Below are 17,524 nucleotides of genomic sequence, written 5' to 3'. Positions count from 1 at the left end.
TTTTGAACAGGACACAAAAGGAGAAATGGATTCTGGCCTATCTGCAGAATAAACCAACTGTTTTTGATCAGATCTTTGAGGGATCATGGGATATCTTTTGGGTCAGGGCACTAGCACACCATGGACTACTGGGACAGCTACAGTGTGCAATTCAGTCTCTAAATTTGCTCAAGAATAGATGCCACACAAAGACATCAATGAAGGTATAGGGCTCTTGGCAAACAGCATCTCTATGAAATTCGTGAACTTGAGATGCAATCAAGACACAGCAGTTTCAAGTAGTCCGCTTGAGAAGCTTCAGCATTGCACCTTCACCACTTATGGTGGAGGTCTTATTGGTAATCATCTCTGGAATGCCTGGTGTAAACCAGTGTAATGTACCCAAGTAAGAACAAAACCTCAAGTTGAGGGTCATAACCCTACCCCACAACATAAAAGGACTTTTCCTACTTTTGTTAAGGGGTCACAGCAACGACAAAAAGGAGGAAATCAATTACCTCATGGTCTTATTCACATACATGGGTAGAAATGATTGAGACTGAACAGAGACCAGACCACAGTGAAAGCAGTTTTTGGTAGTTGTAAAGCACAAACCTATTTGGAAGGCTTGACTCTTAGTTTATCATCACATCAGCCTCTCCCATGAATAAGAGTTCACTAAAATCTATGTAAAAAGGAACTGGGCAGGTGTATAAAAATCCAGTGTTAATAACATTTTCTTAACAGGCTAATACAGTGGAGCACTTTAAAAAACTGCTGAAAACACATTACTTTAACATGGCCTTCTCATAACTTCACTGTAATTTAATCCTGATACTCTGTATATCTAATTCATTATAATAACTATTCATTCAAAATCTGTACTAACCCCTACTCTCTCTTCTGTTTCCTTTTCCGGTGTCCTATTGGTGGTGGCTTGTGCCACCACCATCTACCCAAAGCACCATGATGTTCCAACAATGATGGATGGATTAAAAGCCAGAAGTCTGTATAACCATCAGCATCAAGTGACTCCGTGAGAACCCTAACTACAAAGAGGACTATTTCATTTATGTTAGGTAGAATGCCCAAAGGGGACTGGGCGGTCTCGTGGCCTGGAACCCCTACAGATTTTATTTTTTTCTCCAGCTTTCTGGAGTTTTTTTTTGTTTTTTCTGTCCACCCTGGCCATCGGACCTTACTCCTTATTATGTTAACTAAGGTTGTCTTATTTTAATTTCTTTTTTGTCTTTTATTCTTCTTTTCTTCATTATGTAAAGCACTTTGAGCTACTTTTTGTATGAAAATGTGCTATATAAATAAATGTTGTTGTTGTTAAAATCGAGACTCCAAGTAAATAGTTCAAAAGCTTGAAGGGCACCAACAAAAATGGGAAGACTCTGCCAAAACATTGCTGCTCCATATAGAAAAAATTCAAAGACTGCGACTAATCTAATGCAAAAAAATGTTTTGTTGTTCATTCCTAGTTTGAAAATTACATGCTTGTGCCTCACAAAGAATGAAAAAATAAAAGATTCTCACATCGCCCACATCCAGAATAAAGCAATCTCCTTGATTGAAACTGTCCCAAGTGACTGGAACTTCTGTTGCTCGGACGACTCTCCGTCCCTTTACATGCAGTAGTCTCTGAACCACCACCTCGTTTGTAACAACATGCTTAAATCCAGATGCCACACCACCTTCCTGTATCCAAAAAAAAAAAAAAAAAGTCAGAATTAAAGGCTTAACTTTAGTAAAATTTATGTAATACGTATTTTTTTTTGTGGGCATTATATACTATTAGGTAAAAGTTTACACGATCAACAGTCAAAGCTAAAATCCAAAAAAGTTACTTTTAAGAATTTTAACCATGAATTTACAGTTAGTATGCTAGCAATTTATTGCAAGATATTGATAAAAATCCACTCACAGCTCAGGTTGTAACTACAGTAAGTTTGCTTACCTTGTACTTGATGCCAGATTTGAAGTAGCCAAGGAACACATTGGACTCGTGGCCTTGCACTTCTCTGTACTGAATTGGCTTGCCCCCAAGGTGGTCATCCAGCTGAATAGTGAAGATGGCTGCTGCTCCACTCTCATCCTGGGAGCAGAAATCACCTATAATAAGATTTAAACAAGACTAATATGAATGACCACTAAACTGAATTTTACATACTAGACCTTGTTAAGGTCCAGCTAAAAACCTCTTTTCTAGTTCAAGCACCACTTTGTGCAGGCTTTAGAAATGCATTACATAAGAGATTCCTTCAATTAAAAATGAAATTGTGATACAGACATGTGCATTATTCAGCCAAAAAATGCTTCAAAACGTATATACACTATATAAAGCTCCATATTACATGAAGTATATTGAACAGGAACTGCACAGAACTTCAAATCTGGTAATATTTCAACATTCTTCAGGGCTTTTCTTCCATATCCCAATATTAAAAACAGCTTTTTGTGAGGTAAACACCTCTCCTAAAGTCACTCCAGAATGCACAGGAGATTCCCCGGGAAGGGAGAAGTCGCTGTCCATCTAAACTTAGAGCCATCATCCGTTATCCCAGCAGGTGTTTTTGGTATTCTAGGTTATGACACATTTTATAGTTGGCAGCTCACCGTCTTCAAAAGTAACAACTCTCTGCAGGGTTTTATGGTCTTGAGCAGAGCAGGTGTGGTACCAGAATGTAAGCCAGCGAGGATGCACCCATCGAAGTTATGGAGAACAGATTGAGATGTCTGAGGAAGTAGGTGTTGGACAGCCTTCTTGACATCAGTCAAAAAAAGGGTGGAGTTGTACTTTCAATTCAGTGATAGACACACCAATAAAATTTAAAGCTGCTTACCCTCTCCACAGCATCCCTTTTAAGTTTGATGGGGTATTGTAGAGAGAAGGTTTTGCACTGCTTTGTCAATAGCTAAACAATTCAGTGCAGAACCAACATGGGTCATTATGTATTACACCTCACATACAGCATTGTGTACCATTTGCTCAAATTTGTCTTCATTAACTTTGTACAATTATGTACAGTAGCAATCCCATTCATACCTTGCTTAACAGACTGTAGGGTACGGAACGTATAAGACCTGCATTTTGTCAATTTCACTTATTTAAAATTGTAATTTTCCTGAAACAAAAAACTACAGAATTCATAGAGGGAAAATTTTTTTTTTTTTTTTTAAAATATGGGTAAGAGGTCCCAACACCACATTTATTAGTTCTAGAGAAATTACATGGCAACTAACTGGGCATTACAATCTACTGCATTAGCATACACATGTTTCTACAACCTCACCATTTTACAAGACATGGAAAATTGACTTAAAGTATACATCTGGATCCAAGCAGCATTATTCATATGGTAAGAGGTTCAGTTAGAAAGACAAGAGCACTTCTAGAAATACTTCTAGAGACTGAAGCATTAGCTACATTGAGCTACGACTGCTAACCAAGATATTAACATCCAAAAATGCAATACTAGAAACAATGTTGCCTACCTAACCAGAAGTGCAAGTCATACTGCAGATTGCCAGACCGCTGTTTGATGGTGTTCAGAACTATATAAGCATCTCCAGTGAAAAAGTCACCATACAGTTTCTCAGGGACAGGAACAAGGTCCATCTTTTCAATACGCCAAACCTGAAGCCCAGCCTTCTGGCCAGCCTTGTCAAATTCTGGATGTTGCACCATTGTGGCTAATCAGACCTGGGGAGATAACAGAACAGTTTTGTTGAAAAACACCATGTCAATTAGTTTGATACGCTGGTGGTGGTAATGGTAACTGCTGTAAACCACTAGAAGAACTAATCATGTTAAGTAACATTTAGCAAAAAGAAATAAGATTGCCAACTGGTACATTTAAAAGGATGTTACAATTAAAAAAAAAAAAAAAAAAAAAAACAGTAACTTATTCAAACATGTTCATTTTTCATTTGCTTCTAGTCTTTCACCCTCTCTCCCCAAATCCAAATCAGAAGTCATTGGATATGCTCTCATGCCCAGAAAGTGTTAAGCAAACTTTCAGAGGTTTACATGCTTTACTGTAAGTGTACAATTGGCATTGATACGGGCAGTGGCATGCTGGCATCTATTTTTTGCCAGTGTGATAGGGAGATTCCGAAGAACTTAATTTGGAATCGAGTTAAAAAGTGCAGTATGTATACTGTCAGTTTTTACAAGCTGTAAAGAGGCCGGTAATGTGAGCACATCTCAACTACAGAAAAGGAACGTCAATTTTTGCAGCTTTACTTTTAAAACAGATTCACATTAGCTTAAAACTAGATTTATCAAACTCAGCTTTAATAGGGAAAAGACAAGTACATAAAATCAACTTAAAGCATCAATACAGACAAATTGTAACTAAAGCGAAGTAAATTCGATTATAACGACATTAAGCATAAAATGATCAGGTGGCACTTTAACCAAATATAAAAAAAAAAAGCAAGTTACAATGCAATATGAAAAGATAAAATGCACACCACAAACACGGGACTGACATTTTTAAATCTGCATCATCACAGTGTAATTCAATGTTGAAATAGAGGTCTGGGGGGTATTTTTCGTACATCGCTTAAATCATCGGAGATCAGGTGCCTCATCTTGGATAAGTTAATGCTGGTGACACTCATCCGGGATAGGTCGGTTTTTCAAACGCAGCCGTGTATTAAATTAGTTTAGCTGGATCTAATCATACGAGATGAATGCGCATGCCCGCCCGGAGTGAAAAACCCATATATATTGATTGTAGTAAACATGATCAGCAAGTCTTTGATAGGCTGTAACAAAATGACGAAAGAACGGGTGCATTTTATTTATTTTTGTTTTTTCACACACGCGGCGCAAGAACCTTTTATTCGAAGGACATGAAGAATTTCAAGATTTAATAAGCACAAGGGGTAACACTGCAAAAGCAGCCCAAACCAGAAAAGACGGCTGACAAAAAGTGGCCGCCAAATTAAATGCTAAGTAGTGTGCATTGTACTTACTGAATGCAGCGTTTCATTTCCTGTGTGTCAGATTAATTCTTTAATATGTCATAATTCCAGATCAAAACGTGAGCACAAGGAGAACATGGGAACAGGTTAAAGTACAAGAATATACTTCGAACTGGTAAATATTGGTATACAACTATATAATATAAAAAAACATTAAATTTTAAAAGGTAATAAGGCAGACAAGCAAAAAACAGCTGGAGGTCCACGCGGTCCAGACCTAACCCCTGCAGAAGAGTTGGCTCTCCAGCAAAATGCCCATCGCCCAGTTTCTGAGGGCATTCCAGGGGGAAGCTCCTCCTCAGAACCAGTGGCAGGATGCAGTGGTCACTTCATTTCAGGTAAAGGATGGTCACTGCATATATTTGTCCTCCATGTGTGCCATAGGTATGTTCCATATAGCCCTTTTTTTTGTTGGGTCAGTTGCAGGGAATGTCATATCCCTTGAACCTGTGTCTGACCAACAAGATATTGACGAAGGTCAAATATTTGATGAAGACACTGTCTGATTATTCATCAGGAGGAGAGGTACATTTTCCAAATAATGTTTGATCAAACTCCACTCTGATCAGTCCCATGTGCCCCAATCACATTTGGAAATCCTGGTAATGAGAATGTTAGGCTGATTGAGATTCTTCATGGAACTATGGGTGTTTTTGCCTGTGTATTACCTACCTGCAATGGCATGATACGCCTCTTTTATTGTCTGCACACGCAAGTGTCCATGAAACACTATGAAAACCTGAAAGAAATATTTCAGAGCCAAACAGACTTTACCAATTGTCTGGCAAACTGCACTTTTTCGTGATGCGGAAAATCTAACAGAGTATATAAAAAAAAAATAAAAAGTGCCGCTTGCAAAAACCCTCAAAGCAATGCATACTGTCTGTGTGGTTGTGAGAGCCCGACTTCGCCTAGTTTAACTTCGAATACAAGGTGCTAATAAATTTTTGAGGTACAATATTCCCCCTCAGCTAAAGCGGTATCTTTCGAAAAGAATTTCCTCCAGGAGCAATAAAGGATCTTGCAAAACCCTCTCTATATGAAATTCTCTTTGTATAATTTGCGCACCAATATCAATTGGTCGCTCATTCATGAACAGCGAAGCCATGACTGGATGACTTCTATGCACCATCACTGATCACGTGTGTAAACTAATTCTTGTTTACGTAGAACAAACCTGCTCTGAGCACGTTTGCGGATTAGGATGAGTTGCTATGACAACACTGCTACCAAGAGTTTCGAAAAGCCGGCAGATCCAAGATCAGGCCAAATCATCAACGATTACATCCGGCTAAACGACTAATCCACGTACGAAAAATACCCCCCTGATTGATCTACAATACAAAGAGCTCCAGTTAAACATTTGTTTACCTTCAACTAGCAACCTAATAGTTACACATTAGGTTAAAATTGGCTACAGAAAAATTAACATTTTATAAATGTTTTAAAAGTACTGTTATGGCATAGTCCCCAGATAGTATAGCATTTACCTACTACACTTGTGAATTTTATATTAAAAGCACATTTTCTACAAAGATTAAATTATGAAATATGATCGTTTTAACAAAGAACTTTAGCAGTACTGGTACAGTAAAATGAACAACTGCAAACAGAAGCATTACTTTACTGAGTATTCAGTTTAAAACTACATTTTGAATGTTCAAAATGATCAGCAAAACATCTTTAGCATTTGGTCACCCCAGAGGTCAGGAACTAGTACCGGTCATAACTTGGACAAAATTACACCACAAAATGCATTAAAAACAACAGCAACACCACACACACACATTTCTTAGCTTGACACAAAGCTTACAAAGACTTTCAGATTTTAGTATTGTACAATCCTATTATTCCATTTTAGCCAACTAAATGTACAGTTTTCTGACCTGTGATGCCTAGGAAACACCATATCCACATCAGGAACTAAAACATCGCAGGAGGCAGTAGTTAAAGTTGCCCTAATATTTGTGTGCTTTGCAATACTTACCAAGTAGAATTCTACAAAAAGAAAAACAAACAAAAAAAAAAAAAACACTAAAAATGAACATCTTTCACTCATGCTTAAGGAGAAAAATGAGAAAAAGAATAAAACGGTCTTCAAACTTAAATTGTGCAGCACATGGTGCCGGAGACAGAGAGGTTTCATTTTTGTCCACAAGGCAACAAAAGTAAATAGTAAGGCTTAGTCTTTCCAGCCAACACATCTGACCAAACAAAGCCCAACAGTTGTAAAAATTATCAAAAGCCAGTCCAGAGAGATGAATGTAAATTGACAGACTGCAAGAGAACAAAAAGGCGCAGAAAATTTACCCCTAAACCACAACATTACCAAATTTATAGTATGAGGAGCAGCAGATCTGCAACAGATCTTTGTGGAACAGAGAATTGGTTATAAAATTTAATTCCCCCCAAGACAAGTCTACTTTATTTGTGCACGTGTTACCACACTACACATGATATAAATGTACATCAGATGGGAATATTCTTCTTTGTTCAGTTCACTACCCCCAAAGCGGCTGTCAACAACAAGAGGGGCTTCATAGGTTTATGAGAGCCATGCAAACCTCAAGTTGCTGAGATTTATCTTGAGCTATTGTGGCAATGGGCTCCCACCAGAAATTCAATCCTATGCTTAACAATGAGAAAGAGAACCTAATCCCCATGCTCTGGGATTACAGGCCCATAGGGAGTGGATTTATTGGTATATTCATGGTTAATAGGGTATCAGACAAAGCTAACAGCACAATGCCCAATACATTTTCCATTTATGTTGACATCTTCTACGGCCAGTCTCTCTTTAAACAAATCATTATATTACCAAAATTGTCTCATGTGGTTTCAGGGGTAGGAAGGAAAGAAATTCAAAGAAAAGGACTGCCTAATTTTTGCAAAACAGTGAACATTACTAGTCAGTGAAATCACTAAGGGGGGTGGGGGGCATGTAATTGAACACCTTATTGGTATGCTTTTCCAAAACATCATGAAACCTGCAAAACTATTAGCCACCATGAAAATCAAGTCACAAACTGAAATATCCAGCATTTAACCAAAACAGCCACACCAGGGGCCTAAAGGACTTTTTCAAATTTCAGTTTTAAATGGTTTACCATTTAACTGTATAGTACTTTAAATTTTTTTTCAGCATCGTTTACTTCCACAATCAGATTTTGGTGGTTATTTAGGCTAAGGAATATTTCATAAACCCTAGTCAAAACCCATTCAGTGTTCCTATTACTACAAAAGTGACTGTGCACTATAGCCTCTCCCTCAAACTCTGTCCCATTCCAGAGAAAAAAAAAAAAAAAAAAAAACAGTGGGCAACAATGTCAAAGGTTATTAGGTCATTCGCTTCCAGCGTTGCAATAATTGTGCATATACAAATTTTCAGTGGTCTGTTTTTACACAGGCATCGAGTTCACTCGGAGACTGCAGTTTGTTTCATTTAATTCTACAAAAACCTCTTGACGGAGACTTGATCATAAAATGGGGAAAAGGAGGAGGGAGAAGAAAAAAAAAAAAAAGGAACTTGAATGAGTCACATTCTCCATAGTGGGATGTTAATGTGCATACTCATAGCTTCCTAGGATTCCTTCATCCTGCCCTGCAAACAAACTTAAGGACAACTGGAAAAAGCACATGCACGCGCACACACACGCCCAGGCACCACTGCACAGTATGAGAAGCAAATCCAGATTTTTTTTGTGGTGTATTTTAAAAAAGAACTTAAATTAAAAGTAATGCAGATGATTTTGTTCCAGGGCCTCATATCATACCCCCTTTAGGACAAAATAGGAAAATGGGTATTGGCTATATTTCCAACTTGATATCAGGAACTTTGCGGAGCTCAGTATATTTTTGCTAATGATAGAGATCTATCTTCAGCAATATCACAATCCTTCTTAAAAGGTTCTCTTAACTCCTGCAAGGGGTTTTTATTTATTACTAGGCCTATATAAACAAAAGCAGCCCTAAAAAGTTTCAAATAACCTCAGTGTAGAGCGAGGACACTGATGTAAGGGAGTGTAGGTGGTTTACAAATTTGAACTTGAAAGACAAAACTGAAAAAGTATTGCCAATTGAAAAATGTCAGGTCTTTCACAACTTGAAAACCATTTCTAAGCACTGGCAAATGCAAAGTTATAAAAATGAGGACAAAATCATAACCAGAGATGCCTAAAAAGTCTTTGCACCATGACTTGAAGTAGTGGTGGGGACACACAGGATAAACAGAGTGGGCCCTACAATATTCATACGGTTGATTTAAGGGTACATTCTATGCATACTAGAACACCCTAAAACAAATCAAAGAATGCTGAACAAATGCAAAACAAAAAACGACACATCCCTCCCTCTCAAGTCTGGGTTCACAAGGTTTAAAAACATGCAGACATTTTCAAAATGTTTCAGTTTCAAATTCTTTGATTAGAATCTTTAATGTCGACTTTAAGGTAGCATATTTGAATAGATGGAGTTAGTAGTACAGGAAATGGGTACTGTGATGGCACTGAACACATTTCAAATAACCTGGCAAAGGCAAGGTTTTACACACCCAATTAAGATTCCAGCCCAACAGCACAGGGATAGAAGGAATTGCCTCGCCACTTAGTTGTGCGCTTACAAAACAGCTTTCTGCATTGATAACCAAGTTAAATTTAAAATGTGACAGCATATAATAGAGCATATTTAGGGCATAGGGAATAACTCAATACTACACATCACTCAAAAAAAGATCCTACAATAAAGCATCTTAAAATATTTCAAAGATACCAAAAATCTATCCACTCATTTCATCTACGTAATGAGCAAATCAACTTTTGTTTTTTTTTGTTCTTTATTTCGCCTTATACAATTTCTTGTGTTAGGAATTTGTTTTCGCATAAAACCTGGGGTCAGAGCTCAGGGTCAGCCATTGCACAGCGCCCCTGGAGCAATTGCAGGTTAAGGGTCTTGCTCAAGGGCCCAGCAGAGTAGGAGCTCTTTTGGCAGTGACGGGGATTCGAACCGGCAACCTTCTGGATACCAGCACAGATCCTTAGCCTCAGAGCCACCAACTTTCAGCCACATGAAAGTACAATTGGCCCCGATCTATAAAATAGCAATGAACTTCTGTAACAAATTTTAACACAGTACACAAAATTAATTCTGCCACCTCTTCATTAGATGCAAGATGCCCATTATTTTGAGATGGTAAACTACTACACAGTATGTTTACATCACACCATGTCTCAGACTTGCAATATTCAAGAAACAAGAGAAGACTGGCGATTCAAATGTTGGTTATTGCTTGAATCAAAGCTACTCATTCACTTTTAAATTCAAATGAACACTAGATGAAGTCATTAAGCAATACAACAAGCAAACCAGGCAAGTTATATGTAAACCTGGTGCAGACACCAGGAGACCATGAGCACAGAAAGAGACCGGAATGGGGGGAGAACCCTCACTCGATCGGACAAAATTTATTTAAAAGGTTTACATGAACACTATTGCAATAATGGGATCTTTGATTTATAAAACTCAAAACCAATATAAATATCTTCAAGGCGTTAAAATGTACTAGATTTTACATGTTTCACTTTCTCTTAAAGTACTCCAATTATGAAATATTTGGAGCAATTTCTTCATTGTCTGCTACATATACTTTGCTGTAACTACCATGCTGCATTTCAAAACGGCACAACTGTGTGAACAGATGCAAACATTTCAGACTAAACGCAGCTCAACGACAATACTCAAATGACTTCCTTAAAATTTCTTGATGTGGGTAAGCAAATGCTTTTTTGAACACTGACACACAAAATACTATACCATGCTATTTCAATCTGTACTGCATTTTAAGAGATGGGATCAAAGATAAGTAAAAATAGTTATTACAATTGATCATGCACAAAAGACCCAGGTGTTAAATCCCATGAATGCAAGGAACAGGTTTGCCAGATGCTTTAAAAGGGCAAAAAAAAGCCACTAGTATAAAGGCAAATTAGTCATTTACAATACAATACCAGCTTGTTCACTGTCAAGCAGAAAGCATGGCATTGAAGACTACCACCAAGCCTTCTGAAGTTATACTAAATGGGGGTGGGGAAACACACAGTGCACCTGACCGCAGGCCTGGCACAGATATACCACATGACACTTTACAAAGAGTCTTGTCTTATAGTGACAGAAATATCAGATTGGTTGAGATGAAAATGTAACCATGGAAACCAAAACAGACAAGGAAGGAAATTTAAAAAATTACACACCACACATGAGTCACTTCAGCTGCTGCAGCCACCTATAAGGGAGGGCAAAGATCTGTGGGTTATCCTGGCCAGTATATGCAAGATTGGTCAGCCATAAATCACAACAGTAGGGAAGTGTGAAACTGCATCTTGTTTAATGGAGAATTTCCAAAACAACATGGTCTAAAAAGTATGCTAACCGAATATTGTTCTCCTCACATTACCTGTAAAAGGTTTATTTAAGTAGTACAAATTATTCCGACGTATACAAGGTCACTCAGAAAACCCTATCCAATTCATCTGCTGTTCCAGCAGGCCTATAGGCAGGTTACCTTTAGTCAATTTTAAAAATATACTGATAAGTGACCACTCTCTAAAGCACTGTTCACCTTACTAACAAAACAAAAAAAAAAAAAAAAAAAAAAAAAAAAAAAAAGGATTACCAACCCTTCCAAATTACATCCTGCCTGAAGAAGGGACCCGAGTTGCCTCGAAAGCTTGCATATTGTAATCTTTTCAGTTAGCCAATAAAAAGGGGTCATTTTACTTGGCTTTTCTCTACATTCATAATGGCTAACACGGTACAACACCCTAGTACTACAACCCTTCCAAAGAAAGTTCTTTGGTTATTTCAGTGGTCTTCCTAAACATTATTACCAGTGAGCATAATGTCTTTAGGTCTTCCATTACACTTTTTTTTTTATCCTATACATGTGCAAAATCGGATTGAAGCAGCTTTTTAAAAAAAAAAAAAAAAAAAAAAAAAAGTTTAAGAGGTGATGGCATAACGGAGCATAAAATAAGCTACCTTACAAAGCTTAAGGCTCAAAATACATTACTTTTGCCAAGTGCATTGTGTTTATATGTCCACATGGGTTTCATCATAAAACTAGACTTTCCTTACAAACAGAAATGCTGTTTGATGACTGACTGTAAACAGACTGAATATATACCAGGTTAGAAACGGTTATCCCATCAAGAGCTGCTTTTTGCTTCACACCGCCTGTTATCAGGAGGGCTTGTGGTTCAATTTAAAGGAGATGGTAGATATATAAAACAGATGACTGATCGCAACATTTGCAAAAAGACATATCCTGAGATTTGTAGGCAAGGATCATTTTGATTCTTTTTATAAGATTGGTCCATGGCTGTCCTCCCTATTTTTCCAAGAGTTTGTTCAATGGTTCCTTTTTACAGCTAAAAATCTTGAGCACCAAGGATATGGCTGTAGATTGTTGGTGTTCATCTCCTCCCATTTCCTCAACAAAAGAGTGGGAGGGGTAGAACACCACAACCCAAGGACAAATCACCGAGAACAGTCTAAAACTTTGATCTGAATACAGAATAAATTTGTAAGGATAGGCAGACACAGCTACTCTCTTAGGAAACTCAACTGTTATAAAGTGGACAAATACAAAATGATTGTGTTTTATTGAAATTATTTGCTTTTATATGTTGGTTTAGCAACCACAGCATTACAAATATGCGATCTTAATGTAGAAATTAGTGGTAAAATTTGTTTGCAGAATCAACTCCCCCCCCCCCCCCAAATATCGCTGAGCCATATTAAAAAGAGAAAAAAGATAGACAACTTGATTGTCAGTAGGTAGCTGTTCATTTCAGCTGTTGCCATCAAGTTTGACTTGGGTTCTCAAGAGTAAACAGATTTAAAAACTATTTTCCTAGGGCTAAGCATTTTGAAATGTTACTCATATGGGTGGGAGCTGAACTTGTGTACATTTAAATTATTCTTCCTTTAGAAATCTTCTGTTTGTGTGTATTATATAATATATACACACACACACACACATACATACATATATATACACACACACATACACACACAACACTGGTGGTCAGTTGTGTCTTGGCTTATTTTCTTCTGTCAATTTGTAACAATACCTTACCTGCTGCACACAAATTTTCCTCTCAGATAATAAAGTCTGCCTAACTTAGCCAGCTCTTAGCTATATTCACAACACAAAAACCTGTGTGTATACATTTACTGTCGCATTACTGTAAAATTTCCCTGCCATCAAGTCACCCACTATATCCTAACACAGGGTCAGCTGAAGCCAATCCCAGCCAACACAGGGCACAAGGCAGAAACAAACCCAGGGCAGGGCGCCAGCCCACTGCTGGTCTCTCTCACACACACACTCACACTAGGGACAATTTAGGATCGCCAATGCACCTAACTTGCATGTCTTTGGACTGTGGGAGGAAACCCACGCACACACGGGGAGAACATGCAAACTCCACGCAGGGAGGAAGCGAACCCAGGTCTCCTTACTGCGAGGCAGCAGCGCTACCACTGCGCCATCAAGTCGCATTTCAATTTAAACACCAGGCTCATCATGCAGCTTACATTAACTCAAGTGACTCCCCCTACAATACCCCTGCCGTCCTTAACAAAGAGGGGCAAACTTATTCTTTTATGGTGACACAGACACAAAAGGAAGCAGAAACAACTACAATTTGAAGCCCAGCTCTCAGTTTTCATCCCAGAAAAAAATGACAAAAGACCTGCCAAATCAATCGCAAACCCGATTCATCCAAAAAATCAGGCTTCCGAGAAGCCAGAGGCAATTCTGGAAGCACTGGGCACAAGGCAAAAAACAACTGGACAGGGAAACCCCAACTACCGCCAAAGAGCAAATTTAGAACCTATAATTATTTTAACATACGCATCTTTGGGGATATGGGAGGAAAGTCGCACATCTTGAAAAACAAGCGAAATGCACACGGGCCACGAGTGGGCGCGGAACTCGAACCCAAGAAGCGGGACCCGTGAGACAGCCATCCTAACAAGTGAGCCACCATGCAGCATGGGAATTGGCATCGCCAAGTTTAAAACAGGATTCTAGAAATTACAGCACAATTAGATATTAAAGATTACAAACGAAAAGAAGAATGACTTAAAAGGCCATGTTATCCGCATACAATCTGGGAATCGATAAATTCGAACAACGTACTGCAGAAGCTTACGCAGAACGGATTTTGTGAACGTCGTATCTCGAGCATCTTTTTTAAAGAGACTAAAAATCAATAGCCTCAGGTATTAAAGAAAAAAAGACTGCGTAGGGAGGCGGCGTTTAAACTTCATCAAAAGCTTAGGCTTGGTCGTCTCTTACAACCATATAAGGGGATTGCCTTCAAAGCCAAGTCCACACCTTCTTCCCTGCAATTTAAAACGGATTTGTGAGAGGAATCCAGAAAAAAAAGTATGCTCTTCTCGCTACTAAACGTCAAGGCCACGCCAAAAATAAAATTGGAAAACCACAAGCATGTAACCACCACGAGTTAGGTCTTTCACTATTATTCACCACAAGCGCCACAGTTCTCGACCAAAACGAAAAAAAGCGATGAAGTGCATACTTACGGTTCTAAACAAAAGGTTGGAATAATATTAGCGTTCACCAAAGCAAATTCGACGCACTTAGCTAGCGACAACTCTTCAGGACGAAAGGCAGTGGACGACTGTGCGTCGAGCAGCAGCGGGGAAGCGCCCTGGCGTCAGTGCCCGCGCCTTATCCACGCACACGCGCGCGCTCGTGGCCAGCTTGCACTTGAGGCTGTGCGAGACCCCGCAGCTCGCCAGGAAAGCTACATCCCTCAATCACAATGCAGACAATATAAACCGCACAGCGAGAAACGCTGCTAGTTTGTACATGGACAACACCAACGGGCCATGCTTGTCTCCTACCTGGAATTATTCCGGACTGGAAGAAACGCAGACAGATGTAGAAGTGAGGAGATTTCACTTGCAGTCACAGCGTAGGACTAATAGGCGACTCCCCTCTTTGCAAACAAACCTGCCAATATAAGCCTGCCACCCTTAGCTGAGCGATGAAGTCTGCATTAAATGAGGTAGCCACTCCCTGCGGAGAAGAACACACCCAGCCGGAGGAAGGGAGAACATATCCGGCAGAGAGTAGCGGCACCAGTACCCCGCCCCTCTCGTGTGGGACGCGGTGCGGACTTTAGTCGGTCAATTTAAGATTAATAAGATTGATAATCGTTTGTTATGATCTTGTATTTAGCTCAACTACTTCATTTGTAACTTTTTTTTAATTTAATGAAAACAGATGCGGGTTTCTGGGAATGGTCAAAATGTTAATCAGCGCGAAAACGTAAAACTAAAAAAAACAAAAAAATAAGAAATAAGCATTATTAATATAAATCATTCTTTCAGATAACAGCGTGGACCGTCACAAAAATAGCTGGGAAGTCATTATTATAGAACCATTTACAGCAGGCACCATCACAAAACTCATTGATATATTATTTTTTTTATCAGAATCAGAATTCACTGCATTTGGCAGGTATACTAACGTGTACTATGAACTTGTCTTGGGAGCATTGACGCAAAATACAAGGACAACATCAATTATAAAAGATACAGAATTAAAAAAACAAGGTCTGAATTAGCATAAGCCGCCCTAATACAGGGTGTTCATTAACAATGTAATGATTTACTTCATGAGGTAGATGTACATAATAAACAAGAATACTTGTGTCATATACTTGAAATGTTAAAATGTGTACTTCAATTTAAATGTGTAAAGTATAAATATTCTTGATTGTAATAGAAATTTGTAATTTTTCACTCACTGATAAGGGTTTATGGTGGCACGGTGGCGCCGTGGTAGCACGGCTGCCTCGCAGTAAGGAGATCCGGGTTCACTTCTTAGGTCCTCCCTGCGTGGAGTTTGCATGTTCTCCCCGTGTCTGTGTGTGTTTCCTCCGGGTGCTCCGGTTTCCTCCCACAGTCCAAAGACATGCAGGTTAGGTGGACTGGCGTTTCTAAATTGTCCCTAGTGTGTGCTTGGTGTGTGGGTGTGTTTGTGTGTGTCCTGCGGTGGGTTGGCGCCCTGCCTGGGTTTGTTTCCTGCCTTGCACCCTGTGTTGGCTGGGATTGGCTCCAGCAGTCCCCCGTCACCCTGTAGTTAGGATTCAGCAGGTTGGAAAATGGATGGATGGATGATAAGGGTTTAGAGTGGGCTAGATCCCTAAAAGAATCAAAAACAACATCATAGTCATAATCAGTAACCTTGAAATAGTCTAAAATGATACCACACCTACTTATGTTTGAAGTTTGTCATTTGTAACCTTCTGGGAGTTGCTCTTAGAGAGCTAGGATCACTGGTAAAGAATCACATATCAAAAATGTTATTTTCGTGATCAACAACCTCAAAATAGCATAAAATGACGCTCCTCGTGCCCACATTACCAATCCCCATTTTTTCCCCTGAGATTTGTAAAAAGGAGTAATTTTAACCCCTTGCATCCCATTAGGAAATGAACTCCTAGTGTCAGTTGATCTGGCCTGCACTACTTCAAGTCTTTCTGTTCATTTTTGCTAGTGATACCTACTTTTACCTTAATCTGTGCACTTTTTATCATAGTTGTGTAATTTCCTGCACAAAATAAGGTCATAAGAGCTAAAAGTACCCTCCTCTTTTCTGTTTCTCGTTTCAGTATCTTGATGTGGCATTTGGTGCCACTGCTGTGCTGCCAAGCTGCTCTCCTGTCTATAGAAAAGTTGTCTCCAGTAAAGGAGCATTGGAATCATTTGGATGGAAAGATTTTTTCATCAGATTGGATAGCCAGCACAGACTTCACTACAGATTGCACAGGAGAGGGTAGGTGGATATTTGGCTGAGGTCTCCAGGACTGTCACAGTGCCTGACTTTGTCTTTGACTTTCTCTCGTTCAAGTTTTATTTCCTCTATTGTCAATTGGCCATAGTTCACCAATTAAATAACCAACAGATATTGTTGGTTTCCGTTTATATTATTCAGTTTCTATTTTGATTTCTGTGTGTTTTAACAAAGCTATATCTTTATATGTGCTAAATCAGTATTTAGTGATTACAGTAGTATAATCTACACTTGCATTTTACCTGCAAATTTGTCCACAGCACTGGGCCCCTTCACTCACTAAAGAATGCTATACAAAAATAAGTTGCACTGTATTGTATTGTATTGTATTGTATAACTTGTCTGCACAGTGACTGGCCGAGGAAGGGGAAATATTGTACAAGCCTGCATCATTTTTAATATTTTGCTTTTTGAACAAGCTGCAGCCTTCTTTTGTAGTGATGACAGGAGGGGGGAGCTGAAAATGAAGTGGTGGCAGTGAAACCATCACGTTGCTTTTCTGCATTGTCCTAATGATTTTTTAAAATCTTTTAATTAAAAAAATAAAACATAATAACAAAGCACAAACCAATCAAATGAAAATAGCAGTACCAAGTACAATAGCGTGCTCAGAAGAAAATCAATGAAACTCTTTACTCAGCCCTTGACAAAGAGAGCTTT

The 17,524-nt window shown here is 38.8% G+C and overlaps 1 protein-coding gene across 3 annotated transcripts in view; it reads right to left on the bottom strand.

Moving 5' to 3' along the window:
• LOC114656928 (gelsolin-like) overlaps positions 1–15,071 on the bottom strand; it is a 36,991-nt gene extending 21,920 nt beyond the window's left edge. For 2 of the 3 annotated variants that reach the window (XM_028808556.2, XM_028808559.2), the window contains exons 1-4: positions 14,908–15,071; positions 3,481–3,688; positions 1,943–2,097; positions 1,522–1,683 (exon numbers count right to left, since the gene is read on the bottom strand). In XM_028808556.2, coding sequence (XP_028664389.1) covers positions 1,522–1,683; positions 1,943–2,097; positions 3,481–3,673 — 510 coding nt within the window. In that variant the 5' untranslated portion in view covers positions 3,674–3,688; positions 14,908–15,071. Of the gene's footprint in view, positions 1–1,521; positions 1,684–1,942; positions 2,098–3,480; positions 3,689–14,583; positions 14,746–14,907 lie in introns of those variants that run through there. The other variant, XM_028808557.2, reaches the window with a different exon arrangement.
• Between the last annotated feature and the right edge of the window lie 2,453 nt (positions 15,072–17,524).

This window comes from Erpetoichthys calabaricus, chromosome 9 (genome assembly GCF_900747795.2).
Source record: "Erpetoichthys calabaricus chromosome 9, fErpCal1.3, whole genome shotgun sequence".
Taxonomy (NCBI): Eukaryota; Metazoa; Chordata; class Cladistia; order Polypteriformes; family Polypteridae; genus Erpetoichthys; species Erpetoichthys calabaricus.
Note: the sequence above shows the minus strand (reverse complement) of the source record. Positions and strands in the feature narration are given on the sequence as shown.